We start from the raw sequence: 22,922 nt of genomic DNA, 5'->3' as shown, positions 1-22,922 counted from the left end.
AAATCCCATTGCCTGCTGTCCCCTTGTTCTGAACATTCATACTGCTCCTCGCTCTTCAGCTCCTTCAAAAGTGTGTGAAAGCATGAAACAACCCCAGGTTGCAAGATTTGTGATGTTGCCTGGCTTTGCCCACAGGGTGAAGTAGTGGTCTTTACATCTCATACGGTGGGGCTCATTCTGCTTTCTTTTCTACAGATTTGACAAAGAAATATTTGCAGGCAAGAAGGTGGCAATTAAGGTAGAGCTAATCTACTAAGGCTTAGGCCTCCATCAATGTCCAACCCTATTTAATCCTCCTGACTTGGATGCTTTGGAGGAAAAGTTAACTCTCATGCATCCCCATTTCTGTCTTTAATCACCAGCAGAGTGCAAAAAAACCCTTGCTTCCAGCGAGGCCAAGAAATGGGGTCTCTTCCCTGTGCCGAGCTCTTCCCTCTGCGGCAGAGTTCTCCCAAGGTGTTTCATGGAGAGGATAAGGTTTAGGCAGGCTTAACCTTATGGTTGTTTTCTCATTTTCTTTATCAGATTGCCACACCAGGCAAGGTTGGGAGGATGGAAGAAAGACAGAAGAAACATATTGGTAAGTAGTGGAAATTAAAAAGATTTCTGTGCATGTGTAACCTGAATCCAACGGGATTGATGTCTTAAAGCTACCTACGCATCTCTCAAAGTTTGTTATAAATGCTTCTTACAGTCATGCAGAAATGATGATGTCATCTCATGAAACTAACTAAAATGGTGTTCAAAAGTAATTTGAGCAGACGTAGCTTGATCATGTGTGAATTCTTCCGGTGAGGCAGGAAGCGGGACTTTTGCCCTGAGTCTGCCAGTTGGCGGTAAATGTTTCGGGATGAGTCATTTGAACCCCGTGCTCCTCAGCTTCCTGGCTGTCAATGGAGACCATGAAAAGTAGGGACAGATTGTGGCAGGGTAAATATTTATGGAAGAGGCAGGGAAGTATTAATGTCATTGAGCAAGTCATGGGCAAAGCTTCCTCTGCAGTGTGGCTCTCGATATGCGTGTTTGATAAAGCTGTTTCAAACTGGAGCAGGTGTGAAGAAAGGTGCTGGGATGATGCAGGAAATGCATAGCTTATCTTGGGAGGAGACTGACAGGATTGAGAAAGCTGTTTGGCCTTGCAAATATGTCAGGGCACAAATGCCAGAGAGAGAAAGTTGTTTCAGCTAAAGCATATTCCTGGCATAAGAATAAAGGGATGTAAACTGGCCGGAGGTGTGCTGTCAAAATAATATAAACTAGCTCTGGGCATGAGGACTGAGGTCGGCAGGGGAGGTGGGATGGACATGTCCGCGCTGGTGAGAGGAGCTGGTGGCCAGGTCAGGCATGAGCCTGGTGTGAGGCTCCTGGGAGTGGGCAGCAGCAATGGGGTTTGCCTGTGGAAATTTTTCTAGCCAGGAAAATTTCAGAAATTTTTCTGAGCCCTGGGATTGGCCAGTGGTGCTTGTAAACTGGGATTAGAAACAGTCTGTGGAAAGTGGCTGGGCAATAGCGTTCCTGCAGGAGCGACAGGGCAAGCATCTGGAATTTTTAGGGAAGAGTCAGAATATTTTGTGGCATTGTTAATGATGGGGTTGCTAGTGATGACAGGGGACTGGACTTGTTTACCTAGGAAACTAATTTCAGTGTTATTCCTGGTCATTCCTGTACTGATCATCTTTGAAGGGAAAAAAAAAAAAGTCTACTGATGAAATGTCTTGGATGTTAGCAGCATGTTTTTAATGTAGAGAAGGACAAAACCCAGAACAAATAGCTAGGCTCTTCTAGCAAGCCAGGAAAATATAGGTGGATCCATCCCTCCTCACCTCTTTTGGTGTTAAAAGCAAACCCAAACTTACTGGATTTCTAGAAACCAAATCCCTCTTCCTATTTCTGTGTCCTCTCAATCCATCCCCTTGAAACTGAGATGAGATACTGAGTTAAGACAAGTCTTGTGAGTAATACGTACCAGAGTAGCAGACTTCTTATCCCTTAGGTAATTTTCTATGGCATCATTATTTGGGGCAAAGACTGTATATGTGTTTGCAGCTTCTATTTCATTTGCCAGGCTGTATTGCTGTTGTGAAACACATAAAAACAAATCAGAATGACCACTGATAGCCTGATACCAGTCCAAATGCAAACAAAGCAGAGAACTGCTGCTGTTCTTAAAAGGATATGAAAACTTACAATAATGTAGCCCCTGAAAATGGAGTAATCGGGCATTTGCTCTAGGCGGGCCAGCAGCCTCGGCATGACGGTGCTGTGGAGGGGGGTCAGAACCTGAAAAGGAAGCAGATATCCCACGTCAGCGCATGTGCACATGCTGTGGTAGCACCTGCAAGGGTCAGATGCAGGAGAAAATGTGGTTCTGTGCAAATACTTTTTTCCAAGTGTTGTTAATTATTTTCCACTGCTTGTGGTGCAGAGGAACAAATCCTCCCTATGCGGCCGTATACCTTATCGATAACATGTATGATCCCGTTTGTGGATGCGATGTCGCCAGCCACGATGTGAGCGCCTTCGAGGGTGAGGCTCTGAAAGAGGGAAAAGAGAAAGGGTTTGCTTTTGCATCATGGTGGCAGTGTTTTCCCGGCGGTTCGTGCTGTGGATTTCCACACCTTCCCAAACGGTTGCCTGGGGCTCCACCACGGCTCTGCTCATGCCAGTGTGCACCTGCCCTCAGGGAACTGTGTGCAGGAGAGGTGACTTTGGGACTCGGTGCTGCTCCCCGCGCGCAGACTGGCAAAGCCATGGGGTTGCTCGCACTGGGGTGGTTACTCAGGGTAGGTGCACTCACCCCCACCCCGTGGCAGGATGAGCTCCTGTGCCGATTCATGTGCTCCCGTGTCTGTGCAGCTTTGAAGGACCCCATTCATGATTTTTCCCTCGGGGAAGGGAGGCAAAGGGAACTTTTCCCTCCCTTAATGGGAATGAAGTGCTTAAATGTGCCATGTGGAGTCCCAGAAAATCCTCCTCAGAACATGGAGCAATAAATAAAAAGGCTGAGGGGGAAGGGCTGTCAGTTGTAGCTATTTACCATTAAAAATACTGTCAGGTGGTTTGGGACTATCAAGTTGCACATGAGGACATGTGCACGGTATCACTGCTTCCTCCTGTCTTCCCAGTTCCCTAAAATAAGTTATTGGGTTTCCTTGATGCTCTTTGTGTTAGATTAGTTCACACAGGCTGCGCCAGGCAGGGACTCTGCTTCCGTTTGGCTACGAGACTGTCCAGCATTTGCAGCAGCTACAGGGGCACTAGGAACAAATAATATTGTGGACAAAGTTCAGCTAGGTAAAGTGGTGGAGAAAATCAAGTTAACGTTTCTCCCAGAGGGCCCAATATAATTGATCTATTTCTTTAATTTTATGACATGGTCTTTTTTTAAATACAGGTACATAATGTCTGTGTAGTTTTGTAATACAAGAAAGCCAGTGGCAGTGAGGGTCAGGGTTTGGTGTATGATACCGGAGAGGTTTTCAGATCATCTCACCCCATTTTCTTTAGACAAGTGTAGGAAGTTGCTCTGTAGAGATGTTGGCAGCATGTCAGAGGATGATAAATTCTGGAAATCAGCAAAGCTGTAAGCTCCTGTCAATACATGATACCTAAAGGAAATTAACTGGATTTGAAGGTTTTGTATTTTCTCATTTTTTTCAGATAAATGTGCTTAGTGTGCCTAAAACTGTGGTTTAAAGCAGGAATTGTTTGTACGATACCTAGTTCAGCTATGTTCTGATCTTAGCTTGGCCTTTAAACGTTTCTGATGTAATACAAACAATGTCTTTGTTTTCAGTGGAGTTGCTACAGAGTTTTATACCACTGTAACTAGAAGGGGAATCCTATGTCCCTCCCTTAAAAATGTAAGAGCTGTCTTGCTTTAGAGGCTTTAGACCAAAGCCTTGTTTGGAATGGAAAGCAATTCATTAAAAAAAAGCCCAAACCCAAAACCATTAATGTACTTCAGTAGAGTTGGGATGTTACTCTTTGACACCCAAAAGGCTTTCTCATCTTCATCCATGTTTTCAATCGCTTGAAGAGAAGGCACGAGGACAGTTAGGTTTGAGGTGGTGGACAACACCGAGTTTATCTCAGCCTCCTGTATGAAAGTAAAAAGCATAAAATAATTCATCCTGAGGATGATCTATAAATAGCAGCTGGTGACTTTTTAGCAAGGTGGAGTATGTGACGTGTTTTGTGACCGGTCTGGAGAGGAAAAACTATTATACTGAGCAATGACTTGAACAAAAGTACTTACAGCTGTACAAAAATGGTAAATGAGTGTCTATTTTTTACAGAATAGATTGCCAGCATTTAAAGGGCAGAAGCAATGTTTAGGTCAGAATTGTTTTTTATTATGAAACACATAAGTTGCCTCCCACAAAAGTTAGTCTGTCTCATGGATTCTATTTTATGCACTTGAATGTTAAAAAAAAAAAAATAAATCATGGTGATAAATACTACCGGTTAGTGATAACTTCAAGTAACCTGCTCTTACAGAGCACTCCATGCTATTTAATAGATGGCAGGATTATGAACCGTGAAATAAGAAACCCACGTGACACAATGTTCCCATTTGGAATAAGACTATTTAACATGGCTGGAATTTTTCAAGATGTCCAAGGGATATCTGTGCCCACTAGCACTGCAGTGGGGCTTGCTGCTGACAGCTCTGATTTTAGATGGGGGATGTGGGCTCTGTAGTATGCATGGACCGATTCATCTTCCATATGTGGAATCCTTTCCTGCCTTAAGGATGGAAAGAGCCTCCACTGGAGATGATTTTTCCAATTGTGTGGATGTTTTTGTGGGGTAGAGAAAGGAGAGCCAAAGATTTGAATGTGATCTTGCTGAAGATGTGGTTCTCCAAACTTGTCACACTCTCCACAACTTGCCATTTTTGATACTGCAAAACTTAAGGGAGCAATATGAGCTTGGGTTCTACCTTTTTGCAGCTGGTATGCTGCCTGGAAGCTGGCTTGTTTTGGACAGTCCTTCAATACCCACACTGGGTTTTAAGTCAAGAAGAGAATCGGCTCCCTTAAATAGCTGGAAATTTTGCCTCTCTTAAGATCATCTTTCTTTCTAGCCATCATCACTGTCACCTTCCAAATATTTAAATATAGAAATAGCAACAGACTTCCCTTTCTCATCCTTCCTGGCTAGGGTGAAAAATATTTGGTTATGAAAAGTCGTAAACATAACCTTCCGTGTACAGTAAGAAAGTCGCCCCCCCCCCCCAGATGGATATACCTCCCTATTTCACTCATATTTGTAGCTACCATTATTTAATTTAAGGGATACCATTTCTCTGAAATGTAGCAGAAACTTCCACATCCCTGTTTCAATAGATTATACAGAATCTGCTCCCTGTTTCCCACCCCCTCCCCCACTTCATTATCTAAAAAGCACATTAGCAGGTGAACAGCCTTTCCTATTGTGCTCATTTCTTTAACTTCATTAGTTTCTCTTTACAGTGTCCAGTGCTGCAGCCTGAGCTCAGGGCCAGGCAGATAACTGATTTAAATTAGCCACACTGGCTTCTCTTTTAAGCAGCTCCCTGAGGTCCCTGTTGCAATTGCGGGCTTTAACGATCCCCGAGCCGTCTAACTTTGAAAAGCATGAAAGCAGCTAATATGCTGTGGCTTCTGCTTCTGATGCTATTCATTAACATATCCCTGTTCCTTTCTGTTTGCGATGTATTTGCTATACACTTCTTATATTTAGGTTTTAAGCTCTTTGTGGGAGAAACTGGTTTTGATCTTTATTCACACAGTGCCAACCACAGTGGGGTAGGAGCTCTGATGTTACTGCTGTGCTAGTAATAGATGATAGCATGTGAAAATAAAAAATAGACAGCGACAATCAGTCTATCTAGAACTTTTTTCTTTCATCTAAATTGGCGTTTCTTCCCTAATCTGAAGCCAAACAAGCTAATCTCTTCCTTCGTTTCCTGCACCTCAGTCAAGCCCACACAGACCGAGTTTTTTCCTCCTTGCCTGTTGTGGCAGCAGCACACTGACCAGCCATACGGTTGCATTTTCCTGGCATGGGGCTCAGTGAAAATGGAAGGGTGAGGCATTGCCTTCCCTCTCCACTTACGTGTAGTTTTATTGCATGAGGGAAGTTGGAAGGAGCCACCTGGGCGCACATTCAGGCTCTGCTTGTACCCTGCTGCTGGTCATCTGGACTGCGGTGTATTTATGTACAGAATGAGTCATGGCTTATGTAGCCCCCTGCCTCAGAGGATGGGCTTGTAACTTGCTCTTCTGCTTGTGGAGCTTCCTCACTTGCCTGAATTTGGGATCAGAATTTGGTTTTCAGGTAGAAATAGGGAACCGGATGATCAGCCTTGCTGTGGCTGGTGGGAGAGGCACTTGATGCCTCTCCAGAGCTTGGGCCTCTGCTGTGTGATGGGAATATTGCTGTGAGGTTCCCATTTCTAAAGGCTAAAAGGCTCATGTATTTCTGCAAACTTGAACATACTAAAAAAATCAACCATGAAGTGTACTTACATTAACCCATTGGTTAAATGCAGCTGCTTCTGACAGAGTAGATAACTCCTGATTAGAGAGAGAAAGAGCGAGCCATGAGTATGCAAGCTATAATTAGCTGTACCAAAGTACTCTTGCTGTAGCCTGTGGTGTAACCCGCTGTGTCTGGCCTGGTTGACATGTCACGGAGGAGGAGGTTTTCAGTATGTGTGAAAAGGGAGGACATTAATGTTTTTCTAGTACGGATACTTTCTGGTAATGGGAATGGTGAGTTACCAAGTCTTTTGAAAATCAGGCCGTCTATTGCTTAGGTGTATTAGGTGTACCTGACCTTGATACGTAACATGTACTGACCTCAGGCTAAGCGTTAATTTTCTGGGAATGTAAACCTAAGTCTTTTCTTCAGTGCAAAATTAATTGAAAAAAGCTGTGTTGTTTTGGTTGGTATTTGTACAGCATCTTACATATCATCCTGCAAGTGGAGAGCCTTTATTCAGCCACAGTACTTCGAACAGAGATAGATGATGGTACGAGCAGGGATGGCAGATAGTGCTAAGAGCCATGTAAGATTATTGCCGATGGCTGGGACAGCTGACACTTTCATTTTTCCTATGCTGTTAAATGCATATTTATTTCACCAATTTACTTGTTTTGGTTTTATTTGCCTGCTGGTCAGCATGGTTTGTTTTAACATGATAAATTGACTGTTTCCACTGAGAGAGACCTTGAGGCAGAACTTCAGAAGAGCTGGGTGATCGCCGCTCCCAGCTGGGAGGTGAGTGCTGAGCACTTCTGCACGTTAGGCCTCTGGGGCTGGCATTTTTCAATTTGTCTTCAAGAAATATGCTCAGATCCCTTAGGCTGCTTTCCAAGCTATGTTTTTAAACACAGATCACTTTTGTGTGAGACTCCAGCAGGAACACTGTCTGCAGACAGCACTGGTGGGCATCATATTTTTCTAACTGTTTATAATAGCTTTGCTGTCTCTCTGGTTAAGATCCAGTGTGAGAACTGTGCAGTAGGTCCTGTGCTCAGAGAAGATGACCGTCTTACTTACATCTGCGGCATTTCCATAGCATATTCTACCGTCTCCTTCATAGCCCCTTGGGCACACACACTCCCAGCCACGTGAAGACTCAAACTGACAAGTTGCCTTTGAATCAGAAAGAGAGAACTCGTCAAATACTCAGGAGACCACTTAAAAGCAAGAATGGCCTGTAAACCCTCTTCCTGATACACATTCACATACAGACATAACCTTAACAAAGGATCTTCATACCATCTTTCATAGACATCCTCACCCTCCTATAGGACAAACTCCACCAGCTGAGGGCACTAACTCCCTCACCTGCCCACCATGCACCAAGTCTAGGAGTCTAAACTCTTTGCTCCACCCTTTCTTACTTCCTCCCTACATAAACTGGGCCCTGTTCCTGCACCTGACTATGGCAGACCCATCCTGTGCTCCCCCACGCTTTTTTCTTTAGCTCTGTCCCTGCATCCCGCCTGAGGCTGGTGTGGCTCTTGCAGGCACTACAAGAGGTCTGCAGGTCTGCTGAACACATGCAGCTACTGATAAAGCTGATGGATACCTGTATAGAGATGCGTGACTTGAGTAAACACCTCAACAGTCTATTGCATCCAAATTGTAATTGCTGGTAGAGAAGCAGCATTTATTTACGCCAGGCTTGAGAAAGTCCTTCTGTACAGACAGAACTGGGAGTAGCCCTTGCTGTCTGTCGTCAGCGCATGTACCATACTGATGTGGTTCACATAGCATTTTTGGTGCTTGTAGTACTGCTTGGAAAGCTTTTTTCCAACTCAAACAGAAATTGCAGGCTTGAAATGGCAAGGAAACTCTATGGTGTGCACCGGAGGCAAGGTGTGATACGTATCTGAACACTTTGTTCGGGGAGTGATTAATTACTCACCAGATGATGGCATTTTCCATTTTGTTCCAGGCATGAGTTTATGGGTGTGCATTCAATTCCGTTCCCCCGAAATCCATCATTACACTTGCAGTCATTCTGTCGTTTTAATAAAACACAGCAATTAATTAAAACGATTAAAATAGTGTACATATTCTAGACATGGTGAATTAGTCTCTCTGTGTTTCTGCGTAGCTCCATTGACCTCAGTGGAATGACACTAATTAATATATCCAGAAGACCTTTATACCTGACATCTACTAATGTACTTACTAAAAAGTATTTGCTGCCAGAACACCACCACGTAGGAGGGAGGGAGGGAGGGAGGGAGTGAGCACTGGGGTAGAAACTGAAGGAGACTGCTTTGGGTAGAGAGCACTGTCGGAAATAGCCTTGTGGCTGGGAGGGAGAGGAGAATTTGGGGAAGAAAACAGTGTAGGAAGCACCGGCAGAGCAAAATGGGTGAGGACTAGTGCCGAAGGCGGCAATGAACGTGAGAAGACGTACCTGACCTGGCCCAACATATATGCAGGTGGCATTTTTGTGGCACCCTGCTGCGGTGGACAGCAGGCAGTTGTTGATGGCTGAGCAGTCCCTTCCATCGCCTGTCCATCCTGCCTGGCAAATGCACGTGTACTCTCCTGGGCCCGTCTGAATGCACTCGGCCTGGGAGGGATGCAGAAGCATCCGTTCAGGACAGTTAGGTGGCATTTGGCTTTAGGTGTGAGGCTTGTCTAAGGAATAGTGATGCCGCTATCAGGGAAAAGAGCTTGAAACTGCAGTGAAAATTGTGACTCTTTCTTCTGCAAATGTTTCTGGCCAAAGCTTCCTTACTGCCTACTTTTCTATGGTGTCAGGCTCTGTGGGAAAAGTACATACTTACATTGATATTACAGCCACCTGGGTTTAAAGCAGCACAAGGATCAACTTTGCTGCAGCTCATGCCATCTCCCTCATAGCCAGGTTTGCAAACACAGCTATAAGACAAGAGGAGGAGGGAGGCGTTAAACATGATAGGACAGCTGTAAAGTGAAGTGAATGTTTTCCACTGTAACATGCTATTTATAGGCAGCTTAAAATTGGTAACCTTGGATTCATGATACAAATAGCTTAGGTGCATACATTATGGTTTTTTTCCAAAATATTGACTGGGTTAATTAAGTCAAATCAAGGATCCATTCTCTGTGTACGAGATGGGGAGTGAAATTAATTCTGTGCTGATGTGATCTTTGCAAAGGTGAGCTAATAGCTCTAAATTAATTATGGGCTGGGGTTGCTCTTTCTTTCAGTGACAAAGGAGATAGCTCTCTTCCTGAAATGCATGCAAGACAACAAGCCCCCCTGTTTCCCTGGGTCCCCCCCAAGATTAACCCATATCGGAGGGAATTTCTTAAGCACGCAAGTTATGCAGCATCCCGCATTCTGCTTTCAGTGGTGACTCATTGTGAATACACTGCGGCAAGAGGCAAACTTGCTGCATGTGAAGGTGAGCGTGAGGCAAGCGCAAGGCAGCTGTAGCAGTAAGAGAGTTTTGTGACCGGTCCTGTCAGAACTGGAGAGCCTGTGCTGAAGTCTGTGGTCTTGTGGTATGCAAATCTTACCTGAGCTGACCGGAGTGAGCTATCTATCCCCAAACTGCTTGAGAGTTTCATTGTTTTTCAACAAGGCTCAAACTCCTAATTCACTAAGGGATGGTTAGAAATAAGAGGTTCCTAAGAGCCTTTGTAGATGTTGGTAGGAAGGCAGCCTTCTGAACAAGGGTCAGATCCGTATGCATCTATCTTATCAGTGTTAAATATAAGGTACAGGATAGGGCATTGAAAACTCTTAATTACTATCTTGCAACTCAAGGTCGATGTGGTACATGTTTATGCTTATTTGCCGCATAGCAGTATTTCAGTGGCTGATGTTTGTGTACTGCTACAAGGTACTGTTTTGATCAAGCAAATAGGGAAGAGCTGCGTCACAGTTAATATTAATTAGATGCAAGTTACTGACTTACCTCACTGCACCATCGCTAAGCTGACAGTCTGCATGTGCATGGCAGAGTCGTAGGGAGGGCTCACAGGGAACAATCTGCTTATCACAGAGTTTCCCCGTGTATCCACTTCTGCATGATCCAGGAAGACAGATCCCGTCGCTGTCTATTCGGTTATCGCACTTCCCATAAATGCAGAGGCACTCTACCAGAGGTAAATTACAATGTGCAATTCCATAGTGGTAAAAGGCATCTGTCCGTACATAGCATTTCTTTTGAATTGGGTCCTCCTTTTTTTCTAGAATCTAAACTTTTGTATTTTTAAAATTTCACTTTGTTGGGGGACTTATTTATCATACCCATGTCTTTTCAGGTGTGTTTTATGGATAACTAAAATCTGTTTTGTCTTTATAGTGCACTTATCTATCAATGAAAGTCAAAGTACTTTAGAGAAGTAGGAACAAAATACCATGTCCCAGGCTGTTAAGGCTGAAGTTATTTAATTGCACAACTTTTCGCATACTTTCAGTGATATGGGAAGCCTTTTAATACTGAGTCCACAATCCTACAAATTGCACAGTGCTGGGCTAGTACACAGAGCAGCAGCACAGACCTACCAGCACTTTGCTGGGGCTGGGTGGATTAGTGCTGCTGGGAGGCACAGCAGTGTGCCCAAAGGACATTGTAGGTAAGACTTCTGCAATCCCGAGAAGTGCCAGTGGAGACTAGTTAAGCCAACATGTACTGCTTTGGCAGGACTGGAGTTTAGGCAGTACCACCCTTTCTTATGGAATTTGTCTTTTGGTTTTTGTCCATGTACCTCTGATCCTAGAAGTGAGCTGTGCTTCATGAATGACAGGCTGTTTCATAGCAAAAAAGACTAAAAATGATTTTGTAGATGGGGAATATATCTATATTTGATGTTGTATATTCTGTAGACTCTCAAATGTAGTATGGTTTGACATAGCAGGATTAAACCTGTCAGTATATAGAAGATGACTGCTAGAACTATAAGCTGTCCAATAGATCAGAAATTATTCAGTAAATATGGTTATGAAGTGGCCCTAAACACCATCTGTTATAGATCTAGTTGTTCTTAGATTACATATGTTTGTCATTGCAGGCAGAATCTGTTCTGTTGTGGGCAATACCAGACGGGAATGGAATAGCAAAGATTTTCTTTTCAATTACTTATGTGAGGGAGACAGAAATGAAAAGAACAATAAATTAATATAAAGCAAGCTACGGCCCCTGCAGAAAGCCCAATTAAGCCAGTGAGAAGATTTTTACTGACTCTGGGCTTATGATGTATCCCTTTGAAATAAGAAATGAAAGTACCCCAGAGAGATCTTGCTCATCCTCTGTAGAGACTGTTTAGCAGTTAACTCCTACCTTAATGTTAATAGGGTCCAAAAGAAATAGGCCATGCTCTTGCGCTCAGGAATTACGGCTGTACTTACCTTTGTCACACTGAGGTCCATATTTGCCAGGGTCTGAGCAGAACTGACAGCGCGAGCCTTGAAAAGCCTCAGCACAAGTGCAGGTCCCATTTCCACCCAGGCCATCCATGCACTGTGATATGGAAGAGAGGTGATTTCTATGTATAAATTGAAATAAATATTTATCCTTCCCCCAGAGAAGAGACTATATGCCTGTCCGTATCATGACTGTGTTAGACTACCAGGAAGAACCTCAGCTTTGATGGAAAAGGTGTTTCAAAGCCAAAAGCTTTCCTTGTGCTTGTACTTCGCTGCTGTGTATTCTATCTTCCTTTGCAATTTTAAAGTGAGAATAGTGAGCTGGGTCGTTACCCTGTGCCGTGTAAAATAACAGTATCAGAGTGGGTGACCCAGCCCCAGCCTTGCCTGTGTGCTGTGTGTTGGAACCACAGAAACCTGCAATTTGGACATCTGAGAGGAGACCGATTCATTTTCCCTCCTCCGTATAACCGAACCTGAAATTCACGGCCGTCACTGGACATAAATGGAGGGTGCCGCTCTTGTGGAGCCTAACATTCCGGTTGTGCAGAAGTTGTCCAAAAGAAGGGACTTTTGGGACACAGCCTGTCCTTCCCCCATGGGAGTGCAGGGTGCTGCTGGATGCTCTGCTTACCTGCCCGTTTCCTGAGCAGGGTTTGGAGAAACCTCCTGGACACGGACTGCAGTCGGGGCCAAAGAAGCCTTTGCAACACTTTGGTTCCTGTGAAATACAGCAAATAGCCTCTTTTCCAGTGCCTTAGTGCAAAGGCAGTGCACAAAAGACACCTCTCCATAGTGTTTTTGCCCTGTGGCAAAGGGCTGTAGGGGTAGCTGGCTCTTAAAAGGCTTGTGTTAAACCAGAACCACCTCTGCAATGGCCTTGTTAAAACCAGGAGGGGTGTTGGCAGCCCGAGAAGGGAATGCACAGACCACCAGGTCCTTCCCTTGCTCTTATCAGATTCATCAGTGTTAGAAATCCCTGTCCTGTCACCAGTTATGAACGTGCCTGTGTGTGTCTGCTCATGTTGTGCGTACTCTCATATTTGCCTGTGGGAGTGCAGTGCAATTCAGAGGCAGGCAGTCTCCTTTGCATCTGAGATCAGGAACTTGAAGATATGTTTTACCCCAGGGAGACGCTGTGAAAGCTAGACACGCTGCTTTGATCTTCCCCCTTCCCCTCTGCACCGGTGTGGGATTTAGCCGCTATACAGCCCTAAATGTTTTTCTCAGCTGCATCTTTTGTTTTAATCATGAATTGGCTGCTTGATCCATTTATTTATCAAGAGCACAGAAAGTGTATTAGAAAAAAACCCTCATTTACATGTGTGATTCAAGGGAAATAGGAATTAGCAAAAGGCTCTCAAAGCTTATGGATTTGTAGACTTCTCTGCTTGTTACTTAATGGTGGTCATGAGATGCAGAAGCCTATTTAGGAGCCCTGGGAGCCAGAAATACCTAAGTACTTCTCAGGGGCTAATGACTTCTGCGAGGACTAGGCTTGCCAAGCAGAGCAAGTGGAGCGCAGTTCTCGGGAATGTTTCCCGTTCATTGTTACCCAATATTGTGTGAAGTCCTGGGACAGGAAGGGCTGGGACCAGGGGTGAACAAGCTGTCCTGTTCTTCGTAGCTAAAGCTGTATGGGGCAACAACAACATTTGGGCTGGGAGTCTTATGTGAAAACTCCTGCCTTACAGAGTGTGAGAGCATTGTTGTCAATAACATCTGGCAGCTAAAAAACCTCACTGGAATTTGCCTGGTATTTTGCTCTGAGATTTACAGTAGCTCCTCTCAGCCCCCTGTAGAAGGGTATGGAAACTACATGGACATCTCCAAACATATCTCAGCTCCAAAAGGAAAGTTCACAATGCAAAAGACAATATTTTGGAAAACTTTTATATACATTTCACCTTAAGAAACTGTAACTCTGTACCTTTATCGTTATATTGCAGGATCTAGCACAGCCGGTTTTTTGAAAGGTTGGGCCTTCGATAATGCATCTCCGTTTTGAGAAAGGCTGGAACATGCACAAAATGGAAGCATCGCTATTTCTAAGCAACGTACAATCTTAATATCGCAACATAATTTAACTGGAGAACAGAAAGCACCTTGCTATAGTGTTGCATTTTAAAAATTTATTAAATTACATATTTTTTCATAATATGAGCTTTCTTTTTGTTATTACTGAATAATGGCATATAGGACTAACTACTAGTGATTTTTTATGACAGGGGGAATAAAATTCCTGTGGTAGCTAGACTTGAGTTTTGTATGTGGAGAAACATGCAGCCAGATTTGCATGTCTTAGATGCAAAGCAGATGGAAGATTTTAAATCCTTTCTGAAGCTACTTCTGCAGACAGTTACTTCTGGGAGGATGCTTAATCAAAAGGAAATTTTTAACAGATGTGAGGTCTATTTTAAATAGACCTCCCTCCTCTGTTTTTCATTTACTAACTCTCAAAGCATAATTGTAGCAATTCTCATCCTCAGCTCTCTCTTCTGCCGAAGCCTATCCTAAATAGATCTTACTTTAACTGAGAAAAGAATCAGAGCTTCTATGAAGTCTGTGAGGGATCTTGCAACAGCAAACAAAATAGTGCTGAAATTACTTGATGCTTCAATCATTGCCAAAAAGAGACTAAGGTAACATCTGTATTTGTATTTTTATGCAGTCTGCTGTATTCATATCTGGTTCTTTTGCTCACTATATTGGGAGAGCAGTAATCAATGTATGGGCACCCCTTTCCTCTATGCATTTTGTACAACTGAGGAATCTGTCAGGAAATGTCACTTACAATGGGCTTTGAATCCTGCGGACAGAGAGCCAATGCATGCGATAAACAACTTGCACAGACACCCTAGATGGAGACAATAAGGATAGTCAGTTGAAAAGGCATTATACCAACTACTGAGATGCGTACTTATGGATGATATACCCTGTAAATTTTAAGTATGTCTGTTCTATGACTTCAACTGTCACAGCATGGATCTGGAACCCAACAGCAGCACCAGGGCTATATCCGCTGGCTCTGATTTTTCCTGAGTAGTTTTTCATTTCCACCTTCCCCTTTTTATCTTTGTTTGTCCTTTCCCCACTCCCTTCTTTTAAAGAACTGGCAGCTTCCTAAACAGAAGATAAGCATGGGCACAAATGCACTGGCGTCATTTGCTCAACCCGGTATAATATATTAACTAATATTGTCTGAGGGTCTGGTGCAGTCTGTACACTTATCTTCTATGAGAATTTTTTTATTTCTTCCTAGGAAGACCACAAATTAGTTGAGTCTCCTATATAGACAGTGTGAACAGAAATTTGTCTTGTGTATAGGTGGTGGAGAGGAAAATATTCTTTGCTTCCATGTCATAGATCCTGTTCTCTGCTATGATCCAGTGGTGTATAACTATTTTTATGTCTTCACCTTTCAGTTGCCTTTCCCCACTAGCTAATTTATCACCATGTGGTGGTGACAGAGACTGGCAATTACAGCACTGAGGAGTTATAAACTCCAGTGGCAGTTTTAAAGGTGAGTCCTCTGACAGGCTCAACATACAATAACTTCAGAGAGTTGAGCCTTTCAGTGTGTGGATATGGAGTTTGTCAAAGCCGTGTCACTCATGACTGCTAACGTCTTGCATTTCAACCAAGTTAGAATAAATCCTAGAGCCGACATCCGATGTGTTACTTCACTGTGTTTCATAATCAGTGGACAAGTGACCACAAACCTGAATTATGGCATTTTCCCCACAGATTTATCACTGGAGCTGCGGGGCAAGAATCAGGTACTGGTTTGGATTTAGTAGCCCCTCGTGTTGTACATCACTTAAAGGAATAAAGGACCAGACTTACAAAAGCATTTGGGCATCAAATAGTTGAGGTGCCAACGCCTCTACTATGTTTTAACGGTCTGTGGGTCAGATGTATTTTGGCAAATACATTTGGGCGTTATAAAAGCTCTTTGATAAGCTGTGTGGTCATGGCTGAAGTTGACTTAGGCTTTGCTTTTCTGAAAATCCCTGCAAGTGCCTTTAATCCTTTAGAACTTAAAAATGTGGCTGGTTGCTGTGGAAAGTGTTTCCTGCTGTTGGTGTTGCTCTCCCTGCTGCTCAGTGCCACTCAGTGTCACCTATTTGCTCCCTTTCTCCACCTGGGATGGCCTCAGCCATTGACACGTACCTGCTCCCTCCTTTTCCTGAGGATGGGAGTCCTGTCTCTCCCCTCTGCCACGCTGCAGAGGGGGGACAGGGCAATGTGTCTGCACTTCCACGCAAGGCCCAATCTGCCTGTTTTCAGAAGTAGATAAAGATACTGTCTTTGTACCGAAGTGCTTGAAGCATAGACGTAAATTCCCTTCCGCCAAGTCTGCTGTGGGAGCGATGACCTCTGGGAGGAGGTGGAGCAAGATATTGAGTCCTGCGGTTATTACCAGCATTCAGGTACAGTCACATGGATATGTATGTGTTAGCATAATGGTTTCATCTTTAGGGATGTACAGTTCTTGTAGGCGTGTACAGCTGCCAGTTGCTACAAGGTTTGTCACTTTTCACTGGTACCACAAGTAGTATTTACTTTACTTACAAAGGTGGCATTGCTCTTGTTTTCTGAGAGTGATGAAGATCCACGATGGCAGGTAAGAACAGCAAAGCCACTGCTCCCTCTGGTATTCTACTTGGTAGCAGTGCTCTGCTTAAAGCCTTGGATATTAAACTGTATTTCAAATTATGCATGAAGCTTTCAAAGCTGACAAAATTTCCTGACTTCAGTTTGGGGAATAATCTTTGTGACAGATGCTATTTGTTTTGTCTTTAAATAATTTTTCATAGTGTTGCTTTAGGATTGATCGATGTCAGACATAGTTTGTAGGTAGGTTCCTGGCAGGGAACTTCATTACACTTCAGTAATTTGAATTTGTAAGGTGTTGATCGCTTTTTGTATTGGAGATTGTGGCTCGGCGCTCTGCCTGGTTTATGATTGCACATACGGCACTTTGTAGTTACTGCCAGAGGTAATAGTTCTTTAGTGCCAGCTCTTGTGTTTTCTTCATTAAATTTTGATGCTGTCCAGCTCTGCTGGGAACCTCTTTCAAGGCTGTGGTTCTGGACTGTTGTTAAGTTAAGACAATAAATGTTTTGCATTACTGTACCGGAACTGTTACTGGCCCAGATATGTGCTTGAACACGGTCCAGTAACAGCTCATTGGAGCCATGCTTACTGCAGACTAAAAGCTCAGTCTGATACTCAGTCTTCGTACCAGAAATAGTATCTGAATGTTACCAAGCGTAAAGGCCTGTACTGTGTTACCAAACCGAACAAGGTATGTCGAAATCCACCCTTTGAAATATGAAGCATTTTTGTAATTCCTAATTTGAAGAAAACTGGAAGAAAGAAGGGCTAGGGGAAATTGTGGCTTCTGAAAATAACGTATTTCTAATATATTAATATTAAATTAATTATTATGTTAATATTTTAACTTGCTGGCTCCTTTCCCTGCATATTTAGTAGAAATTAAAATACTGGTCCAGAACAGTTTCCCTGGGAACTTGGCGCTACTTACCATGTACTTGTATGCACAGGTGGGATTCAGGAACTGGAGGAAAAAGTTTGACCAGAGAGACAACATATTTAAAGGACTACTGCAAGAACTAGATGAGTTAAAGTGGCATAGGATGTGCTGATATGAGTTCCCTATTTACAGATTATTTGTATTTGTGCAGCACTGCTAGCTAGGTGGCTGTATGTCATTGATACATTAATTTCCAAAAATACCCCCCTTTTTATGGAGAATACCAGAGAAAGCAGCAGAGGGGAAGCTGGAGCACATTATATAGAGCAGTGAAGAGCTATTGATTTGTCGTGATTCTCTTACCATTGCGACTTGACTTTTTGTCTCGTCACACCGATGTGGTAGAATTGGAACAATTGTGGGTGGGATAAGGACTCCTGCAAGCGTATAAATGCGACCATTTTTTGCAACAATATCTGTTTCTTCCATTTCTTCTCCACTCACCAAGACTTGTCCCTGTGAAGCAATAAATTATTATTAATAATGAATTTTTCATAGCTTCTAAATTTCTGATAATTTAATTTCAAGAATTTGTAGTCATAGTTCTTTTTAATTGGCTATCTATTTTTTATTATGCTTGTTTTATGCAAGAAGCATGCATATGTTGCCCATTTTCTTGAATATTGGTCTACAACAGCGGTATCTAAAGTTTTCCTCTTAATCTGCACTGTTAACCTCTGGAACTGGTGACTAAAAGACTGGCCAAAATGAGAAGACTACTGATGACTTCAGGCATTGATTTCAGTGGGCATAAGCATGCTCTGGTCCTCTTTCTGACAAAGGGGGGAAAAAGTGAGAGAGAATCTGGGATCTATCCAAATTCACAGGAGAAAAAAAAAAAGTATTCTTTCTGCATTTACTCATGCAGCTGCTCTGCCTTTACAAGAATTTTTATAGACGCATCTCTTCTCCAGAATGTTCATATTTGGCCAAAATATGCAAAGAACAGAAGGGAGTTAACATAACACATAAGTTTGGTTTCGCAAAAGTACTGACAAACTAACACCTTTAAAAATGTGTTCACTAGGTTCATCAGGGTCAGAGACTATAATATTAAAGCAAATAAAAGAATATCTACATGTGCACTGAGAAGTGTTTAAAATAACCAGAATATGTAACAGAATGTTTTAAAATATTTTAAATAGATTTTTTTTTTTTTTTTTTTAAACTAGGCAGAGCATAAATGAGGATCATTCCTAGTCTGGGGCTAATCATAAGAAAAAAGAAACTGCAGGCTGTCCTTATATACCAGGCATTTGCTCTGCATCCTTTCTAATACTAATTTTTAACAGTAGGTGGGAATGGCAAGTTGAAAATTTCTGCCTCATTATAGCAAGAAATTCCTCTGCTAATGTCCCCCCTCCTCCCTTTTTTTATTCCCCCTGCATGCAAACAGTTGCCTAGATCAGAGAGAGCTGTTGACAGGTGAAAGCTGCCTTTGACTTACAGCACTGGTCCTGTTAAAGTAAATGAACTGCTTCGCCATGCTTCTGATGCGCTCTATTGAGATGAGGCTCGCAACCTCTAGCTGAAATGAATATAAATTGATTGAAAGAAATGTAATATCATTATTCTTTTCAAATCCAGGTGGGTTTCACAAGAAAGACCACCTTTCTCTTTAGGGTGAGTGAATGACCCTATCAGCTTTTCTTTAGCTACGTGGGCAGCCTTGCATTGACTAACCTCCTTGGGTAACGAAGTTAGAGTGATTGAATTTTGACTCAGCTTGCTGGTTGCTGCCTGTGAAGAGCTTGTTGCCCAAAAGGATATTATTTTTTTCTCCTAATTATAGCAACCAGTCTAAGTAAAGTTATTACCTCGCCCTAAAAATGGCCGTGTTTGCATTCTTAGACCATTGTGGAAATGGCGGTGCTGATATCCCGTGAAAGGACACGTGGATCTCATGCCTCTGCTCCCTGTGATCCCACTCCGTGCCGGGAGTGACCTCCACCTTGGACGCTGTGAGCGGGGCCTTTCACTAAGGATACAAGAACACCCTTCCTTCCCCGCAGCAGGGTTTGGGGTGGGGATGAACTTCAGTCTCCTCCAGGCTTAGTTGCTGGGGGTATTGCTGGGTTCTGCTCTTTGTTTCCAGTAGAAAAAGGAGGGAAAAAGGGGGCGCTTACTTAGAGGATGACAAAACCACCTCTTTCTGATAAACAGAAGACTAATCTTAGCAGAACTGGCTCATAGAGAGCTTGATTTTAATAGCAACAAGTACTTTTCCTGCTTCTCCTTCCTGCAGCCCTGCCAAGCTGACAGTACCGCCCTGACAGTGGTTCTTGCTCCACAGCAGGCTAAGGTAGCGGGGTCTCAGGTTCAGGATGACTATGTCTATATTTTTTTCCCCACTTGGGCTAAGTCCCCATCACCAAAAGGTATATTTTAAAGTGGAAATAGTTACTCACTTGTAACACACGTGTGACCCAACACAGTTTTAATTTGCCATGATTCAAGGACTACCCCATGCCTCCTAGCAGGGTTTTATTTTGATTAGTGATACTGAGGTGAAAGGTTTGTGTTCTCTGTTAGTGGCCTTTATGTGACTACTCTTAGTAAAAGCAGAGACATAGCTGTCCTTTGAAGCCTTGCTGTGCAATACTGAGTGGAGGCTGTTCCTGGAAAACCTCTGCCTTCAGAGTGGCAAGGGGCTTGAAAATGCTCTTGCACTCTGGGTCAGTAAAGCAGCCGTGCTCACCTCAGTGTTGGAAACAATGTGGTATCGGACCAGCTCCAGCAGCTTCCATGAACCCTGCCAAAGCAGAAAAGAGGCTGTTTTAGCCCAAAATGAGTCACACAAACCCAGCCTGGACTGTGAGAGGACATGGGGATGAGAATGGTGTCACCGGCTGGTGCACCAGAAACCTCCTTGTCAGTGGTGGTGCTCAGCTCGAGGCACGCAACCCACCCTGTGGCGTCTGCTCCCTCTGTCTGTCCCTGCCAAGGGTGACACCTCCCAGGAGAGGGTTTGGGGCTTTGCCATGTGCTGGCAGGGCAAGAGCAGGAAAGTGAGGACCTGGTGTGGCGGATTGGTGTCACTTCATAGGCTAGGATATCCCAAATCCCATTCCTCTCTAGGTGTTACCTTGATCTTTAATTGTTAGAGATGGCTTAAGCCTTGATCATAGGAGCTTAGTTTAGATGAACACTAAACTAGATGAACATGGGAAAATGATGTATGCATCTACTATATATCTACATATATATCTACTATCTAAGAAAGATTTGCATTATAGAAAGACTATACCTCTGCAGAAAGCAGGTAATCCAGAGCCTCAGCTTTCATACTACTCAGAGCCTCATTACTTGGAACAAAGACTGTGTAAGGTCTGTTGTCCTGCTGTAAATCCATTCCCAGGCCAGTTTTCTGTTTTGGTTTAAAAATAAAAGTGAAATTGTACATTAATATTGAAGAACATCTGAAAATAGCTTTATGGAATTGCTTTTCTGGATCCTTACCTCTATGAAATATGTAAATTGGCTGTATCTTCCCTTATCTTGAAGTACCGACATTATGGTTTCCTAAAGTAAGATGAAAGTAAGATTTATTTTAGTTGGGAACATGGAATAAATACCAATTCTTATAAGACACTTTTTGAATTATTGTATGAGTCTCAGTTATTACAGATTGAATACATTTGGGTTTCCTTATTGTTTGGGTGGCTGGTGGTGTCTGGAAATGGCTGAGATGGTAGCACTCTTGTCCTGGTGCTATACTGGCTTATAGTTAGAGTTTGTCATTGTCCTGAAATACTGCGTAGTCACAGAACATACAAACAGTGTGTGTATGGGGAAAGTGTTATTATCTCTTCATTCCCAATGAGAAACGACAGAGAAATAAAATATTTGCAAAACCACCATATAAAGTGAGAGTGAACTCTCAAGGAAGTACGCTAAGCAGGGCATCAAAAAACCCAAAGCATCCAAAATTATCAGGTTTTATAATATCAGCCTTTTGGGGGCAGGGATTGCTGCTTCGAATACAAGTCTTGCCTGATATCTGTCCAGATGTCCCTTGTTTTAGTATGTTGCTCTGGAATTCAGTGAGATGCACTGATCGTGACTGCCAATTTCCCAAGGAACCACTCAAATGCAGTGAGTACAACTAAATCCTCCATGGACCAGCTTAGCAGAAGAGTGAATGTCTGTTTGATGTGGAAACCTAAAGTCATTACCTTTCACTTTGAATGTTGCTTCTCTGAGTTGACACACAGTGGCTCAGTAGAGTTTGTCTAGCTGCTGTCAGTCATCCTTCTTTGCATTCAATTAATGTGAAACTATTTTAAAAGAAAGTCTGACATTGCATGTATATAGCTTATGGCTCACCTCTTTGCTGCTTTCAAATGTTGGCTGCATGTTGTCCATGGCTTTGTCAATAATGTGCAAAATCCCATTGGAAGCAATAATATTTCCCTGCAAAAGTTTTCCTTTTCTCCTTCCTCCTTGGAGTCTAATTCTTAATTGATTATCCTGAAAGAAGCCAGGCAATGGATAGTGAGCTCTTTATTATGGAATGACAACAGAGAGAGTATGAGTGTTGAATAAAGTCTAACACCCCCCTTCCATTGCCAACACCTGGGCCGTTTAAATCTGGGGAGGCCTAAGGTTGCTTCCAATGCTTATCAAGGAAATGGAAAAAATTGCTTTGACTTTGGATTGGGACCATGTTATTTTGTTCCAGGACAGCAAAGTTCAGAAGAGGAGCAGGGACAGGCCCTGTGGGGAGAGCAGTGTACCTAAAAGGGCTCTGAGGACTGCTAGTAATAAAAGTCTGCCAGGAAATGATTTAAAATGTGATTGTACTGAAAGGGTCAACTCCCGTAATCTTAAGGGACTACAATCCATTTCCTTATATTATATGTATATTTAAAACAGCAATATGTTGCTGATTCTGCACTGTACTGAAGCCTGCAGGAAACTAACAGGCCTCAGACAGCAATGGTATTTTCCTGTTACAAATGGAGTGTGTATTCGTTAAAGAAATAAAATAGAAGTCTCTTCTCAGATGCCACTGATCTACTAAAAAATATGAGAAGTACTTGATTTCAGCCTTCACATAGGCTCAAGTCATTAACAGACATTTAATGGACCAAGAGCAATAATTCTATATTATAAAAACTAGTATATCAGCTGTAGAGAACAATTCTTTTAAGCTGTGGGATCAGACTGCCCTGATGTTTTCTGACATCAAATAAGCTGGGCTAGTGATGAACTTCATGTTTTTCTTGACAAATTGCCATGTGCATTTTATTTATGTTGAAGAGTTTTATGTGCTGCATCATTCAAAGGATGCGCAGACTGATGCTCAGTGGGAGGTGGGATCGGCAATGCAGTTGGTGCTTGCTCTGTGTGAGCAGTAGGCACAGGTTTCCAGCATAAGCTCTGGGCTTTTCCCTCCCCATGCCCCCTCTTATTTTACCTACACTCTCTTAATGCCCGCCCCCCCCCCCCCGGTCTGTTGGGCGGCCCTGCCGAGCTAAGATG

General features: G+C 43.0%; 1 protein-coding gene across 1 annotated transcript in view; it reads right to left on the bottom strand.

Moving 5' to 3' along the window:
* The window catches only part of STAB2 (stabilin 2), an 87,486-nt gene that overhangs the window by 38,251 nt on the left and 26,313 nt on the right, over nucleotides 1–22,922 (bottom strand). Inside the window, 20 exon segments of the mRNA XM_009333055.1 lie at nucleotides 1,967–2,074; nucleotides 2,188–2,280; nucleotides 2,457–2,534; nucleotides 3,494–3,608; nucleotides 3,963–4,099; nucleotides 6,516–6,563; nucleotides 7,552–7,647; nucleotides 8,426–8,521; nucleotides 8,930–9,088; nucleotides 9,306–9,399; nucleotides 10,425–10,605; nucleotides 11,861–11,972; nucleotides 12,513–12,599; nucleotides 17,430–17,462; nucleotides 17,742–17,894; nucleotides 18,886–18,966; nucleotides 20,137–20,190; nucleotides 20,686–20,805; nucleotides 20,898–20,960; nucleotides 21,765–21,908. Coding sequence (XP_009331330.1) covers nucleotides 1,967–2,074; nucleotides 2,188–2,280; nucleotides 2,457–2,534; nucleotides 3,494–3,608; nucleotides 3,963–4,099; nucleotides 6,516–6,563; nucleotides 7,552–7,647; nucleotides 8,426–8,521; nucleotides 8,930–9,088; nucleotides 9,306–9,399; nucleotides 10,425–10,605; nucleotides 11,861–11,972; nucleotides 12,513–12,599; nucleotides 17,430–17,462; nucleotides 17,742–17,894; nucleotides 18,886–18,966; nucleotides 20,137–20,190; nucleotides 20,686–20,805; nucleotides 20,898–20,960; nucleotides 21,765–21,908 — 2,052 coding nt within the window.

This window comes from Pygoscelis adeliae, unplaced genomic scaffold, assembly GCF_000699105.1.
Source record: "Pygoscelis adeliae isolate BGI_AS28 unplaced genomic scaffold, ASM69910v1 Scaffold38, whole genome shotgun sequence".
NCBI classification, from domain to species: Eukaryota; Metazoa; Chordata; class Aves; order Sphenisciformes; family Spheniscidae; genus Pygoscelis; species Pygoscelis adeliae.
This window is presented reverse-complemented; position numbering and strand designations above follow the sequence as displayed.